Here is a 17337-nt window from a genome sequence, read left to right as displayed (position 1 = left end):
AATGCAGAGAGGTCTGTTAATACATAGTGAGTGAGAAAGGTGACTGGAAAGGAAAAACTCAATGCATCATGGGAATCCCCCGGCAGCCTACGTCTATTGCAGCATAACTAAGGGAGGACTCAGGGTCACCTGGTCCAGCCCTAACTATATGCTTTAGCAAAAAGGAAAGTTTGAAGCCTAATCTTGAAAGTAGAGATAGTGTCTGTCTCCTGAATCCAAACTGGAAGCTGGTTCCACAGAAGAGGGGCCTGAAAACTGAAGGCTCTGCCTCCCATTCTACTTTTAAATACTCTAGGAACAACAAGTAGGCCTGCAGAGCGAGAGCGAAGTGCTCTAATAGGGTGATATGGTACTACAAGGTCATTAAGATAAGATGGGGCCTGATTATTTAAGACCTTGTATGTGAGGAGCAGGATTTTGAATTCTGGATTTAACAGGAAGCCAAAACAGGAGAAATATGCTCTCTCTTTCTAGTCCCTGTCAGGACTCTTGCTGCAGCATTTTGGATTAGCTGAAGGCTTTTCAGGGAGTTTTTAGGACATCCTGATAATAATGAATCACAGTCGTCCAGCCTGGAAGTAATAAATGCATGAACTAGTTTTTCAGTGTCACTCTGAGACAGGATATTTCTAATTTTAGAGATGTTGCACAAATGGAAGAAAGCAGTCTTACATATTTGTTTAATATGTGCGTTGAAGGACATGTCCTGGTCAAAAATGACTCCAAGGTTCCTCACAGCGTTACTGGAGGCCAAGGTAATGCCATCCAGAGTAAGAATCTGCTTAGAGACCATATTTCTAAGGTTTTCAGGGCCGAGTACAATAACCTCAGTTTGATCTGAATTAAGAAGCAGAAAGTTAGCGGCCATCCAGGTCTTTATGTCTTTAAGACATTCCTGCAGTTTAACTCATTGGTGTGTGTTATCTGGCTTCATGGACAGATAGAGCTGGGTGTCATCAGCATAGCAGTGTAAATGTATGCTATGTCTTCTAATGATGCTGCCTAAGGGAAGCATGTATAATGTAAACAGAATTGGTCCTAGCACTGAACCCTGTGGAACTCCATAATTAACCTCAGTGTGTGAAGAGGACTCTCCATTTACATGCACAAACTGGAGTCTATTAGATAGATATGATACAAACCACTGCAGCACAGTACCTGTAATACCTACAGCATGTTCTAATCGCTCTAATAGGATATTATGGTCGACAGTATCGAACGCTGCACTAAGGTCTAGCAGGACAAGCACAGAGATGAGTCCACTGTCAGAGGCCATAAGAAGATCATTTGTAACCTTCACTAAAGCTGTTTCTGTGCTGTGATGAGCTCTGAAACCTGACTGAAACTCTTCAAATAAACCTCTGCAGATGATCTGTTAGCTGTTTGACAACTACTCTTTCAAGGATCTTTGATATGAAAGGAAGGTTGGAGATTGGCCTATAATTAGCTAAGACTGCTGGGTCTAGAGATACTTTTTGAGTAAAGGTTTAACTACAGCCAGCTTGAAGGCCTAGCTGAAATTAGAACCAGCACCAGAGGTTCTAATTTAATAAACAATATGCCAAATGTTTAACAACTGAATATAATAAAAATTTATTTGTGGCCAGTCAAACAATAATAATAATTAATAACTTATTCTGGCATTACTTTGTAAGTTTTTAATCAAACTTTATATATTTTGATCAGAAAGCACATTTTTGTTTGTTTGTTCTGAGCTCACCAGATCAAACAGTAACTCTTTTTATAGGGATCATGTTAAAGTTCAATATAAGAAACGTATTCAGATCATTTCAAACCAGAAAGCTTAAAATTCAAATGAGAATATCTGCGATTTTCTTGTTTTCCGTGGATGTAGAAAAAAATTGATTTCAGCTGGAAACTGATTTGAAACAGAGAAATCTTCGACAGCGGAACAGTTAAAGGTAAATGCTCTCTGCCGGAGCAACAACCGTGTGACACCAAGCGGAAATAAAGAAAGGAAAGGCGCGTGTGTGAACAGAGCCGGGAGTGTGGGACCGAAAGAGTCAGCACATCACTGTGGTGTTAGCGGCTTTGCACTGACTCCCCGAGCTCTCTGTAATACTTTACATTCATTAATAAGAGAGAGGGGGAGGTGAGTTAATCACGTGACACCAGGCGGAAGTAAACAAAGGAAAGGCGCAAATTGCGTTAGCTTTCCAGAGACTGTTGTTGTTGTGTGTGAGCTGAGTGTGTGAGCTGCGGCAGCAACGATGCCTTCAGTTCAGTATCTGAGAGAGTTCATCAACGAGCGACTAACTGCTGCTGCTGAACAAATATTCTTGGAGTTTGAAAAAACGATCGTCCAGTACGAGGAAGAGATCGACCGTCAGCGCAGACTGCTGGATATCACCTGGAAACCCCAAATCAAGCTGCACAGGACAGGTGAGTGTCCCTCTGAGGGAGGATCCTGATCACAGCTCTGCGGGACGTTTCTGATTGTGAGGACTTTTTGGAGATGTGAGCTAACAAAGAGCAAACAGAGGACAGGACTGCACGAGTGAAGTTGCCCCCCACCTTCTTCAAATCCAACAAAAGTGGTATCTAACGTTTGTGCTGCAAACATTTTCGTTTGTGCTGCTTTCATTTTAAAGATATTCAAGAAAAATTCTAGAGGTCATCAGAGGTCAACCAGCTCCCCCACATTAATGGAATCAAACAAATTTGATGTCAAACTTTTGTGCTGCAAAAATGTTTGTTTGTGCCGCTGTCGTTTTAAAGATATTATTATAAGTTTCTAAAGTTCAACCAGCCACTTCCTTTGCTGTAAAAAACATTGAGAGATATTAACCAGCATTGGATATTTTTTTCTCATGATCACACTCTTAAACCTAGTAATCAAACTGCTATAACCTATTTAAAAACTAGGTTAAATATAGCATTTAAAATAATTAATGCATTCTGTTGGAGAAACAACTTTATTTGCTGGTAACAAAATACAAAACTACGAGAACAACGTGGTTTTGTAGAATGTTTAGCTGATTTAGAGTTTAGAAATGTGTTATCATAGAATGTAGAACTATTGTAGAGACACTGACACTGCCCTTAATATAATAAAGGGCTCATTGTCTTGTGAACTTAGGAGTAGATTGTAGGAGACCCCTCCCCCACTGAGTGGAAATTCCCCAGAGGATGTTTGGGTGGGGGTCTCAACATTTGTAACTGGATAACTGTGATCTGGAAGGGAGATGGGTTTTTATGACCTCTAGGGAGTCACCTACCCCCACAGTGTTTTAACTGTCACGCACACACATCCACACGCACACTCACTCATGTGCACTCACACATACACACAGGTATGCTCACACAGGCACACACGAGCACTCATATAGGCACGCGGGAACGCGCACATGTAGGCATTCACAGGTTCGCACACACACAAGTGAAAGTATGTAAACATAGTACTTAGTTTTATGGCACCTTGTAGAGGGTTTAGAAGGGGGGTCACTGATACAAAACTGCATGTAACAGACAAAGGAGTTGAGATCTGCAGAGAAAGTCCGGGGTCCTGTACATCTCCCTTCTAGAAGGTGTAATCAATAAGTGTGTATTAATAAAAGTGTTGTTAATTGACTACTGAGTCCCGGTGTTCTTTCTGGAGTCCTGACGAATATACGAACCGGGGTAAAACTGATTTTATAACAGTTTGTATGTTTCCTGTTAGAAAAGGTAAATACATGGAACTGTCTGAGCCTCACAAGTCTAATACAATAACTGAAAAATAACAGCTATTTCCATCATCTAACTCACAAACTAGAAAAGGACTTTCTTTCATGAAATCTTGCCATCACTCCTTTGTGTAGAGCACAGCGTGCGGACATGCGCTGGTGTTTTCAGATGCTATGGTTACATCCTTCCTTAGGTCATCATACATCTCCCAGATGTACGGGGTCCTGTTACAGAATGTCATATAATGCCCGAGTGTTTCTGGTGTTGGGCCCTCCTGAAATGTAATGACTGCTTTCAGTGTGAATTTCTCTCCTTGAAGTAGCAGAGTGGATGGGAATTCAGTAAGCAAAAACCTTTTTGGACTGTGAAAACTGTGCTCCAGAGTTTCTGTAGAGCCTTTTCCAAGGTCTGTGTCAATCCATACAAGCTCTCTCAGGGTGAAACTGTGACAAACAGTCCCTGTGCAAAGTTGCTTTCCTGATGAATCTGTTTTAAATGCTGTTGGAGATGCATCAGGACTTTCGATTGGTCTTAGGCATGGCGATGCTGGAAGGTTGAGCCCTTGTTCAACAGCAGACTGAAGGTGAGCTATGCCAGAAGCTGACAGATCAATGGAAACAAAAGATATTTGCCTTGTGTTTGGTGTGTAAAGTTTGCAGTACTGGGAGGAACACTGTCTTGTGAAGTGAACACTTGGATTTTCCGTCATTGTTTTTTGAATTACTGTGGACACATGGCACTGTGCATCAACACGATGAACAGCAGTCTTCAACTGAACAGGGCAGAATATTGAGCTCAGCACCTCTGCCCTCAATGAATAGGCATGTTGAGTGACACCCTTTGAAGCAAGGGATTTCACAAGCTGGAATACTTTGTTCTCCTCTGAACTATTCAACATGTTTGTTTTTTTGGGGGGGTTTTGTGTCCCGTTTGGATCTTTAGCATCAGAATTGTTGTCTTAAGGCCAAGAAAGATGCCAAGTGGATTTATTTTACCAAGTGGATCATCATGGCCATGCCATATTGGTCCATTTGATTGACCTTTATTATAATTATGAATTTATTTTATTTTCAGTTGCTACAAACGGGACAGACATGACTGGGGGACAGGACAGGGAGAAAGAATGAAAGAAAGAGAGGGAGAGAAAGAAAACCAAAGGGGAGAAGAGACGGTGAGAAGGGGGGGAAGAAAGAAAAAAAAAAACACCTGGGTCACCTGTATGGAGAAAAAAAACAGAAGAGAAAGCAAACAACAAAGAGCAACATAATAAAAAAAACAGCACCATCACAATAAACTAGCTAGCAGTAGATATCAGTAGATACTAAATAATAAACGATATTGTGCAGCACGCAAGATAGACAGCGCACAATGTGCTTTAGGCAGCAGCCAAGAAAGCTGTAGTCCGCGTCTGTGAATACCCGTGTGTACACCTGTGTGCACACCTGTGTGGATCAGCATGCTTGCATTCCAAAGGTTTCTCCATGTAACGATCTGCTAGGGAGTGTGGGGAGCCACAGCCCCGTCCCCAGGGTATGAAGCAGGTATGGAGGAGATCAAAACTCCAGACATCCAGAGGCCCCCAGAAAACAAGAGACCAAGGAAGACCAACAGAGGGGCAGCCGCGCCACTGTCCCAGTAAGAGCTGAGGAGAGTCTCAGACTCCCCTCCCTCTCCCCTCCAGAGAGGAGTTAAACAGTCTGATGGCGTGTGGGACAAAGGAGTTTTTAAGTCTGTTAGTTCTTGTCTTGGGGAGAAGCAACCTGTCACTGAACAGACTCTTCTGGTTGGTTATGGCCGTGTGCAGAGGATGCCCAGCATTGTCCATAATGTCCATCAGTTTCTTTAGTGTCCTTTTCTCTGCCACTGTCACCAGAGTGTCCAGCTTCATGCCGACCACAGAGCTAGCCTTCCTGATCAGTTTGCTGATCAGGAAGGCTAGGAACTGCAAGGCCTCTCCAGTTTTCCAAAGCTGCTGTTTCTTCAATGTCCATGTCTGTGTCAATTTTGGGCTCCTGAGAGGGGTTATCATCCACTTCCTGCTCCACAAAGGCTTTGTGTGGATCCTGACGCTTCACTGTACCATCCTGTCTGGCAACCTCTGCTTCTTTTCGTATTTGTGTTGCAGAACAGATCTGCATGTTTCCTTCAATGAAACCAAGATGTCGTGCAGGGAATTTATCTATCCTTATAGGGAGATTTTCATGCTTGAACAGACCATGTTTAATGTTCTTGAACTCTGCTTCAACATTAGCTGAAGTTATCTAATGTCTTCTTCTTCCTTGTCATCAGAAACAGACATAGTCTCATCTGCAATCTTTCTTTTCAGATTTGATTTGGACACTCCTGACATAAGGGGGATTTTTTTCCGAAGCAAGACGCCAAAGCATTCATTAATGTAGCTTCAAATCTGAATGATGTGTTAAAGCCTTAACTAAAGCACCAAGTAAAGCTAAGGAGAAATCACAGATGGCCTCCTTTGGGATTGGTGCTCCAGCACGAATCCATTCCGATAACCATCTTGTGATTGCCTGGACATCATGTCTCTCTGACAACATTTGCACCACTGGGACGTGAGAGTTGTCCCTTCCTGTTAACACACCTTGATACAGGAAGATGTTTCCAGATAAACCATTAGGCCTGAGAAGCTTTTTTACAGCTGAGCCAGTCGCATCAAAAGCGACTATGGGTGCTTTGCAGTCTTGTACAGCATTTGAGTTTGACTCCAGTAGTGACAGAAGAACTTGTCTAATCCAATGTCCCAAATGCTTCCACTGGGAGGGGAACTGTATTTTAATGAGTGGAGAGACAGTATTGGGTTTTTATGAGCAACTTCTAGTTGATTTTGTTCATGTTTGTCTTTGCGCAGAGTTGTCAAATTTGGTAGATGGCTTGGCTCTGGATCACCAAAGTCCATCAGCTTTGCTGCCTCTGATGCTCTCCACACATGGGGCTGCAGTCTGCCTTCACCAAGTTCTTTTGTTACTTGTGCCCTCAGACTTCCGGGCATGGCTCTCTTAGAAAAGCCAGTGTGGATGGATTCATCCGTGTTTGCCATTACACACTTCAGCACCATTGGGCAGTGATTTTCAGGTTCCTTTTCACATGTAATGTACAGCTGGCCACTACACTCTTTACAAAAGCCTCTGATTTTAATAAAACAAGATACAGGTCTGGGGTACACCTTGGCTCGTTTAAAAGTAATGGTGCATGTACTTTTAACCTCTTTCCAGATTCCCTGGTTTACAACATGAGTCCATGTGCCTGGCTTCAAAATTGTGTATTCCCTTTTCTTGAAAGTATTCTTTTTGTATGTGACTTTATGTGGAATCATATGTATCCACTGTTCAAATGGGAGCTCCACAGTCTTGCAGTCTTTGTTTTGAAAAGGAGAGCTGCTTTGTTCAAAATCATTATCATTGTCACTGCTGTCTGTGTCAGTCTCTATTCGTCACTGTAATCCAGAGCAGCCCATACATTGTCTGTTTAATTTAACAAAAGTGTAAAGAGCTTTTGGTGTCATCTTTTTGCCAAGTTGTTTGCATAGATTTTTCTATATGTCACTTGGAGTTGAAACTTTTCCATTTTTTTATGACTGCTTCTTTAGAAGCACAAAGGACTTCAAATACTGCAATTTTGTCCACCACTGATTTCTTTGGCATCTGTCAAGCAAAAATGACAAATGTGATATATTACTGCCATAATTTGGTTATAACTTTAGTTCTACATCTTTAAGTGGACATAAAATTACTTACTTTGATACACTGTTTTGACGTAGTGAATTGAAGTGTTGATTAGGGCTGGGCCATATTATACCGTTCACGGTAATACCGGTATAATGTTAGGCAACGATAGGAAAATGAAATATCGCGATAGAATATGAGTAAAACGCGCATGCGCGGTGCCTTTGTTTTCATACGCACATGGCCGATTGTTGAGTGAAACAGATGAACCACAATTGGTTTGTAAAAATGGTGCAACTTGGTGTTTGTCCGTCAGATACACGACAAAGCACATTTTTTTGCAGAACATGCAAGCGGCCGTCGTTATTGTCGTTATTGTCGGACTAAGATGCTCTTAAATCTGGGAGTAATCTGGGTCCTAAACTCCGTACGCTTCAGGTTAAACGAACACTGCAGCATCACTTAGAGTTAAAAACTGTCTAAATTCTTTCATCTTGCCATCGCCAGTGTGTGAATGGGTGAATGACTGAATGTAGTGTAAAGCGCTTTGGGGTCCTATGGACTAGAAAAGCGCTATACAAATGCAGGCCATTTACCATTTATCTTTAATAAAACGATCAGCATTGCTGCTTTACCAGGTGTAACTATGACGTTTAACTTCCAGGCATCCATGAAAACAAAAGTTATTACATTTAACAGAGTTAGAAGTTAGCAGGAAGCTAGCGGAAGTTAGCTCGCTAGTTTCGCTAGTTACCTAACCATGATATAGCATGTTCTGACTGAGAGATTTCTAAAAAAATCAAACGTACAGCTCTGCTATCACTTCCAACATAAATGAAGACTGGAAACTAAACAGCAGTGACCTTTGTAGGGTTACTGAAGTTGGGCTAGCTGGTATATAATGATGTGCTACGTGATCGCTAGCGACACAGCTATGTTAGCATAACATAAACAGTGAAGCTGGAGGACGAACACTAACACTTTTCCACTTATAAAAGTTAACGTTAAAGTTCCTGATAGTTAGAGACAAATGCAATCGCATGGCAGGATGCTGTAAACGGACCAAACTTCAGTCAGGAGAACAACTGAGATAATCCATCCACAATACGAGGTTAGTCATTAATATACTGCAACAACATGGGAATAGAGCAGCTGCCAGAGGATTCAACATTAATGAATCAATGGTACAGAAGTGGAGGAAGCAAGAAGAATGAGTTTGATAAAGTTTGATTTATCTGACTGCTTTGTTTCGCTTAATGTGCCTTATAATCCCGTGCACCTTATGGTCCGAAAAATACGTACTGCACACTGCAGTTTAATGTTGCAAAGCACCTCTTTTTAACTTCAGTGGATATTATACATGGTTATGCTCAGGATATGTCAGCCCATTTCTACTGGAAATGCCTTTTGGTTAAACTTTCAGCAAGGAATTTGCATTTGTACTGTTACATTTTTATAAAGCCTTAATGCACATAAAAACAGCTGCTTGTTTAAGTAAAAGGAATGGATGGTTTTTTTGCACTAGTAATGTTGTGGAGTTGTATTTTGTCTCGCATCAATTATATCGTCTGTTATATCGTTATCGCAAATTTTCAAATATATATCGTGATAAATATTTTTGGCCATATCGCCCTGCTCTAGTGTTGATGATTGCTGTTGCTCATGGAAGCTAGCTTAAAAATGCAAATGAGAGAGCTAGCACATGTTTTCTTCAACTCTTGTTTTTTTTCTCTCAGAAGTAGAATGTGTGTGATAGCGCCCCCTGGTGATCACAAACCGAACACAGGTCGCTATGTTTGCTTTTTTGGCAGAGTTGTACCAGTTTATCCTTAACAAGATCTAGTTCAAAATTCATTTGATCGGCATAAAAATGAATTTAGTCAATGTTCATAGCTCATCATCAAAATACTTGTAGATAAATCCAGGCTCTGAGATAAATGTGTGTCAATGCCACACGTGTTTAATAGCCCACTCATTTAATAGCCCTTTGTGACCATGGCTACAGAAGTTTGACTCTTGCAAAAATATATAGTTTGGCCCTTTCAGGTAACATTGACAGTTACCTGAGATTCACAGTTCTGCAGGCTGTTTGGAGCCTTTGAGCTCACATTTGCTGAATCACTGAAGTGCACTCCTGTGTATGTTAATTTTATACAACTTGCTCATGACAGCCCACATACAAATGACAGCACTTTTGTTAATATTAGCATTTGAATTAAAAGCTACAGTTCACATATTATTAGGTTAACGTAGAGCTGGGCGATAGAACGATAACGATATGTATCGCGATATAACTTTTACTCGATAGAGAAATTACGCTATCGCGATAGACCTCGCCGCTCTTGTCCTCTTAAAAAAAAAAAAAAAAAAAAAAGGTCAGCCAATCCAAATTAAGCAGCGCAGAGCCGAACCAATCACAGCCGCAGCGTCACGTCGCGTGACTTGTTACGTACAGCACAAGTGCCAAGCCGCACGTGTGTTTGTTTGGGAAGCAGCCAGCGCATAATGGAGGAAATGAGTGTGCCGACTAGAAAAATCAACCGAGCGTGACCGAAGAGAAAACAGATGATGGTTGCAATGCCGGAGAGATTGTTGAACGGAAGAGCCATAGAAGTTCCGTAGTGTGAAGGTATTTCGGCTATTTCAAGTCTGACAAAAAACAGAGTAGCGTGCACTGTAAATGTGCCGAAAGCAAGTCTGGAAATACAATAAACTGGTGCATGCGTCACACTGTGCGCCACGTTATTGTTTCGGTGAAATGAATTTCTACAATACTGTTAATTCTACTCTCTGCAGTGTTTAAATGCTTACATATACACACAGTTACTGTCCCTCCACACATACGACTCGGTTCTGCTTCTATGCCCCAGCTTTGTTTACTTTTTCCCACCGAGGCTTCTAGACTTCTGATTGGCCAACATTTCTGCACGGTTAGGAATCTAGCGCCACCTGCTGCTTTGGCATGTTCATAGCAGCGTTTTCCTTCATTTCTGCCTTTATGTGTGGACGGGATTATTTTTTAAAACGAAAATGGAAAATCTCAGTTTTCAAAAATACCCGTGTACGTGTGGACGTAGCCTCAGTCTCTGACTGGAAGCGCTAATTCGTCATTCGGCTTTTGTCAGACTAAAGTAACTGTTAAAACTGTTTGAAAATCTAAGCTATACAACAAGGAGAGATTGAGAATTTCCTTTTAGTTCTCAGTTTATTTGATATTGACAAAAGTTAGTCAGTTTTGTCTGTTCTTCTGTAAAACAAACTAAGATTTATTTTTAGAATTAATATTTTGTTTCTAAGTGGAATTGACAGTTTAGTCTGTTTCGTTTGTTCTATTTTGAAACTTAAACGCTTTAGCGGCTGCCTTTTGTGTAGTTTGCAATATTTGCCTTTATTTATCTGAAAAAGTCTCATGTTCCTTAAGTACATCTACCCTGTTGAACTTATTATGGGAAATAAATATTTAAATCAAAACAAGCTGCTGATTATTTCACATTTTACTTGTGCGCAACGGCACATTTAAATCTTACAAATATAGTTATTTGGCTGATATCGTGATAGATATATATATATATAAAATGAAAAAAACATATCGTGATGTGAAAAAATCTCATATCGCCCAGCTCTAGGTTAATGTTTTAACAACCATTAGCATTTTAGCATATACCCTGCTGGTAGCACACTAGATGGAGTAAGGTAATGTTAAGAAACATGGTAGTCAGTGATCCACAACCAGCTTATTGGCTCAAAACACCATATCTAATTATAAACTGATACGCACCTACAGGCATGCCCCTTTAAATTTCTTCATAAATGTTATTTGATGTTATTATTACGGCAGCACGGTGGTTAGCACTGTTGCACAGCAAGAAGGTCCTGAGTTCAATTCCACGATCAGGCCAGGGTCTTTCTGTGTGGAGTTTGCATGTTCTCCCCGTGTTTGCGTGGGTTCTCTCCGGGTTCTCTCCAAAGACATGCAGCTTGTGGTGATAGGTTAATTGGTTAATCCAAATTGCCCATAGGTGTGAATGTGAGTGCGACTGGTCGTCTGTCCCTGTGTGTTGGCCCTGCGACAGACTGGCCACCTGTCCAGGATGTACCCCGCCTCTCGCCCTATGACAGCTGCACAGCAAAATCTCCAGTGTTAATTCAACTCCTATAGTGTTAAAGTTAACACTTTTCCAGTGTTTATATAATTCTCACTGGTTTAGAGTTAAAGTAACACTTTGCAAAGTGTTATTATTTTAACTCCATTGTAGTGTTAAAAATATAACACCCATAGTGTTAGAATTTCACTCTGTATGGTGTGAAGTGTCTTCACTCAGAGTGTAACTACCTAACATTTATAGTGTTGTTTTAGGACACTGATAAGTGTTCACTTTTACACTGGCTTGGGTTAACTCTTTTCACTGAGGGTGTTACTACACAACAACTATGGTGTTATTTATGACACTTTTAAGTGTTTATTTTCACACTGGATTGTGTTGACTGTTTTCACTTAGAGTGTTATTCTGTAACTTTTACAGTGTTATTTTGGCACTTTAAAGTGACATATATGAGCTTTTAAATACTAGTCTGTATTAATTGTCTGAATACAAAAATGCATTAAAGTGCAATTACTGTATGACTACTGTGTTACATTCAGTGAAAATCCTTGTTAAGTCCCTTTACAGGATAAAAGGAGAAAACATAAAATTGGTCACATAAGCATTTTAATAAATATTAAATTCCAAGCACCATACAGCATACGTTCACAACAAAAATAATGGCACAATGTACAGACCATCATCATCACCATAAGCACTTTGCAAATCAAAGGGCTTGTATATTTCAATACAGTCTGCTTTAACAACATCTTTTTCATCCGTTTCAAACACTTTATAAGCATGGCAATGTTCACTGAAATTTTCAACCACAAGCTTCTGAACTATGAAGTAGGTGTGACTATTGACCAAAACTATTGTTTTTATTCTGCAAAACACCGGCATCTCATGTTCAGAACCACAACAAATGACCATACCTGTTCTGTACTCAGTCCCATTAATGTTAACCCAATTAGCAGCGAAAGCCTCTTCTGCAACAGCAGGCAAGCCTAGGGAGATCATTTCACTATTTTCCTCACTATTAACATCAAATGATTTCAAGGGCCCCTACTCAACATGGCTTAAAGGACATGTCTCCCACTTGTATGCTATGGATGTTTGATGTTTTTTGGCAAGTGACACTGTGATGTTCTTAAAGTTCTTAAGGGTGTCTTTGAACACCCTATGTTTAGCCTCACCTCTCATGCTCCATACATGCAATAATGGCCCAATTTTTCTGATGCAAGTTGGGTAGTGCAACATAAAGTGGTGTTTGGGAATCATGTTCCTACCTGGATACAACAATTTGAACAAGTCATTAAATTTGGTGCTTGGATAAAAACATTTAAACATGGTTCTCATTCAACATTTTGGCACGCAACTCACGAACACGTGGTGACTCATCTGTTGAGGTGGCATCAATGTTGAATATGGTGGTCTGCACAAAACTGTAGAGATGAACCAGTGACTCGTCGTAAGATAAGTTGAACACGTAGTGGGATTTGAAAAGTTCATCAAAAGCACTGAGTGAGCTGGTGGCTTGGCAGGGGATGAGCTGTTTGTCCACTGCGATGTAGAAGGTGTCAATGCTGTTCTGGGTTCGACCAACAGCGAGGATGTATGGTTGTTTACCATCTCTTGCTTGCAAGTGTTCATCAATGCTGCAGCATGACTAAAAACAAATGAGATATTGACATATAGGCCTAGCTTACACTTGCTGAGTATGAACCATTCATTCAGTTTGACATTATGTGCCTTGCTAACTTATTACAAAATACTAAGACACATACTTCATGGAGAGGAAAACTAAAAAGTGCAAAAACTGAAAAAGTGTTTTGTAGGATTTTAAAAAGTGAGACAACATATTTACCTTGTGAAAGTGCACCATTTTGTGTGCTGCATCAGTTGGACTTATTTTGGTTCTCCTCTTTCATCCAGCTGTGGGTGGCAAAAGTTGAAGGAGTAGCAGCAGAGAGGCCATGTCACTGTCCCAGTCTGTGTATGGTTGAATTTATAAAACAATTTCAAAATGACAGGTAAAAATAAATATTATTAAAATCAAACAAGCATGGTGCGACGCCTACCATTTACATCACTCTCTGTTGGTTTCTCAGCAGCTTTTATCAAACGACACAGGTCAGTTGACTGAGTCAGCTGTTTGGCTTCTTTAATAACCTTTGGCTTGAATGACATGTCCCACTTCTCAAGCAACTTGGTGGCTGTTTCAGCACCAAACAGCAGCAGGAAGTCTTGATTGACCTGTTCATCATACACACAGGACATAAAGACAGTGCTCAACATTGTTTACATTGCAATGTGATTTTGACCAATATGGGATATAGCCTGACTGGGATGACCAATGATCACATCTTTTACTGTTGCCATCCACATCAGCAAAACAAAAAAAAAAGGATTAACAGTTGAAAATATCAAGTGATTTGACTTACTAGTCCTTTGACATCCAAAAAGCGTGGAAATGTTTTGAAGACATCTGCAGTTCTTTGTGGATCATGCACCAGATCCTGGCGATGTTGGAACGTCATTTTCATCTTCTGAAATACACTTGCTTCATCAGGAGAGTGAACAAGAAATGAGATGGCCTCCTTGCAGGCATCTCCATCAAGTTGCTGAGGCAATGTGGTTGCTAATCTTCTGCGCTTAGGCCCTTGTTCTTGATGCACTGGGACTTCCTTCACTGGCCGTTTGGTTGTAGACCTGGACATGGTTTTGAGGCGCCACGCTACATATCCAGTGCCTTTCACTCCGTCGTAGAAATGCTCCTGTCACATTTAAACATAGATGAAAAATAAACATCAAATGCGATCTTACAGACTTTGCAGATTCAGCAAAAAGAAACCCAAGGACTATTATCATGTAACAGGTGCAATACATGTTAAACAACATCCACAATTTCAATACAGTTTTATGACAATAGTTATTACGAAAGAGGAATTAAGATTTTTCTTTTAAATCATTTAGCTGATGTAATTATTCCATGATGAAAACTAAATAATGTGCTGTTTTACAATCACTGCATGACTTACATAGCCGTTTGGAGAAAATGGATCCTTCAATGAGGGAAAGAGTGTAATTATTCCAAGGGCATATTTCTCCTTTTGCTTACGGGAGGGAATTCTGCTATAGAGGAAATACAATTGACAATGTTAAATCAGAAGTATGTGTCTTTACTGCAGTATACATTACAAGAATATTCCATATGGCCCATCTTTACTTTTTTATTAGGTACTATTACTCTTACCCATGTCTCTCAGTCATATCACTTGCCAATATGTTAACAAGCTGCCGCCGGGTGCGGTGGCTCAGTGAATTTTCGGCATTGTATTCTTCAAGAATTTCCTCTCCACCAGGTTTCCTAGTCAAGGCATTTTTAACCATCTGCTCATATAAAAGGGAAAATAATAACAATAAAAACTTGTTTGTCAGTAAAGGTGAAAGTTTAGAGGAATGTCAACAAACCTGTGAAAGACATATCTAGCAAGAAGCACTAACTTCTACTAACATTTTTTCATACAGGGCAAGTTGGGAACCACCATGTTTTGAATTTCAATTTGTATAACAATCTACAGTATAAATGGTGTCAACTCAAAAATACAAAAGACATTTTCTGTTCTCAATTACCTCTTTTGCAGCCTCTGACACAGAAACATTTGGTGCAGAACTGTCTTTGCTGGATCTACTGCGGCCTGCAGGAATGCCCTTTTCCCTGAGGTCACTGTCACTTGATGAAAGTGATATAGTGTCCGTGAGGGAAGATAATGTATCCGAGGAGGATGGTGTGGAATGAGCTAAAGGACAAAAATCTTTGGGAGAGATGATTTGGTTAACTTTCTTTAGGCTACTCCACAATGCCATTAATAACACAATTTCAATGTTCATGTTCAGACAACATTCTATACAAATATGACCCAGCCCTGTCCACTGTCATGTATATTGCATGAAGACAGGTCAATGTCATCTGCATCAAGAGCAAAAGAACTTGGCTCTACATTGAGTGGGCTATACTCTGAAAATTTAAGTTATGATAACATTTACCTTCATCTGAAATCTTTTCACGTATTGTCAGGCATAGGTCTGGTTGGGCCTCCAGTAACTCCAGAAAAATGTCTTCTTCGACAGCTGTGTCAGTTTCATCGAAAATATCAAGGTCAGCAGCATCCAGAAGTCCAAACTTGGTTTTGGCTTTACAAAAAGATAAGCATAATGTCACCTAAAACGCCTGAAAAACTTTTTTAAAAACTAATTTTGACTTTTTTATTTAGCTAATATTTATTAACAGCTGTTTTACCTGTCTTTAAAATGGTTAAATTAGACAAGTCTGCAGCAACAATATAGGCCTAGGCCTACTGCTCTGTACTGTTTTTAATGTCACACATTAAAATAAAATGTGTTAACATTTAATTCGTTTTTTAAATAGATGAGATGCAAACATGATGAACTGATACATGTGCAACAAATTTTGTTCTGCCAGGTTATCTTACCTTCACTGATGAATTCTAGATAAGTGAATCCTGCGTGCAATTTAATGTACTTCTTTACATTGAGGTATTTCACTTTCAGCAACATGTCTTACAACAGCACCTGGTGGAGAGAAGGGGGCACAGAATATTTTTTACCATATATTTAAACCATAGCTTAAGTGGCAACAAATCCGGACAACTTTAAGAAAATATTAGGCTATACATTGTGTGATGATCTGTGAAGGGGTGACAGACCACTTCAACCTCAGGAACATAATTTGGCTTCCCCCTGCGCACTAAAATAGCTGAACTTGGGTACACAGAAATAGCATCCAATGAATTATCCACCCATCCACATGTTTATAAGACGACAACGGCGATCTTCTCGTCTGCACGCAGGCTAGATACTTAGTTCTGCTATGTTGCGAGTAAATCGCTGTAGCCTACTTGGGGAAAAGCATCTCTGTTTAAACCATGTCAGGATGATAATCCACATAAAATTTCCTGTTGAACGCACACCTGCCTTCATCACGCTTTCACTTATGACAACAAATATCCCTTATACTGTAAATTAATGAGTGCAAGTCTTACATTTATATCGGGAGTTTCTGACACATGCACAGCCGTCTGGCTAGTTGCTACTTTGTGGTGGTTGTTTTGTGACACGACATGCTACGATTATCAGTGGAGGCGACGTCAATGACCCTCAGTCGTTATACCGCTTTGTCTTAAACACTGGATGGTAGCCTATTTCACTAAAACTGTAGAAAAGGGGAAAATGTTCCCTTAGATTAGGCCTACTACAACATAGGGCTGCTCGATTATGGCAAAAATGATAATCACGATTATTTTCACTGAAATTGAGATCTCGATTATTTGACGATATTTATTTAACAATAACAATGTATTGAATAATGACTTTAAAGATTGTCAAAAAATAATATAAAATAGTGTGCAAATACTGATAACAGTGCAAATGTTTGCAATATAAAAAATAAATGAAAAATGTAAACATCTATGTTTAGTGAACGTTGCAGTGTTGCTCTGTGGTGCAGCTACAACACTGTAGCAAAGTTTACACACTATGTCTACTTGATCCACGTCTGACTCCGCGAACCCATAATGTTTCCACACCACTGAAGTTTTTTTTACCTCTCTTTTCAACCAACGGCAGTCACTCTCCTCTCCAAATAACTTCTGCTTAGCTTTCCGAGCTTCCCTCGGGTCCTCTTAATTGTTGTGACACGTGTTCGAAATGCAGAGAGGTGCGCTCGATTTGCCACACGGAGCAGCGCGAGAGTAAAGCACGAGGGAGGGGCTAATAATCGGCTCAGTCATTTTTAATGATCGTTGAAAGCCCAGATCGTAATCGTGATTAAAATTCGATTAATTGGGCAGCCCTACTACAACATG

The 17337-nt window shown here is 40.1% G+C and overlaps 1 protein-coding gene across 1 annotated transcript; it reads right to left on the bottom strand.

Moving 5' to 3' along the window:
* Positions 1-13117: 13117 nt before the first annotated feature.
* On the bottom strand, positions 13118-15617 carry LOC113010345 (uncharacterized). Its single transcript, XM_026149389.1, has 7 exons — positions 15500-15617; positions 15086-15267; positions 14706-14842; positions 14491-14584; positions 13894-14226; positions 13531-13705; positions 13118-13441 (listed from the first exon to the last, which is right to left on the bottom strand). Exons 3-7 carry the CDS (start codon positions 14840-14842, stop codon positions 13377-13379), a joined length of 804 nt encoding a protein of 267 aa, XP_026005174.1. The 5' UTR covers positions 15086-15267; positions 15500-15617; the 3' UTR covers positions 13118-13376.
* Positions 15618-17337: the final 1720 nt, after the last annotated feature.

Source organism: Astatotilapia calliptera, chromosome 18 (assembly GCF_900246225.1).
Source record: "Astatotilapia calliptera chromosome 18, fAstCal1.2, whole genome shotgun sequence".
Classification (NCBI taxonomy): Eukaryota; Metazoa; Chordata; class Actinopteri; order Cichliformes; family Cichlidae; genus Astatotilapia; species Astatotilapia calliptera.
This window is presented reverse-complemented; position numbering and strand designations above follow the sequence as displayed.

Excerpts from the sequence above, each read along its gene's own strand:
- LOC113010345 (XM_026149389.1), bottom strand. The coding sequence starts at position 14,842 with ATGGTTAAAAATGCCTTGACTAGGAAACCTGGTGGAGAGGAAATTCTT. Across the intron at positions 14,585-14,705 it reads GATATGACTGAGAGACATGG|CAGAATTCCCTCCCGTAAGC; the intron begins GTAAGAGTAATA and ends TTTCCTCTATAG. Across the intron at positions 14,227-14,490 it reads CATTTTCTCCAAACGGCTAT|GAGCATTTCTACGACGGAGT; the intron begins GTAAGTCATGCA and ends TAAATGTGACAG.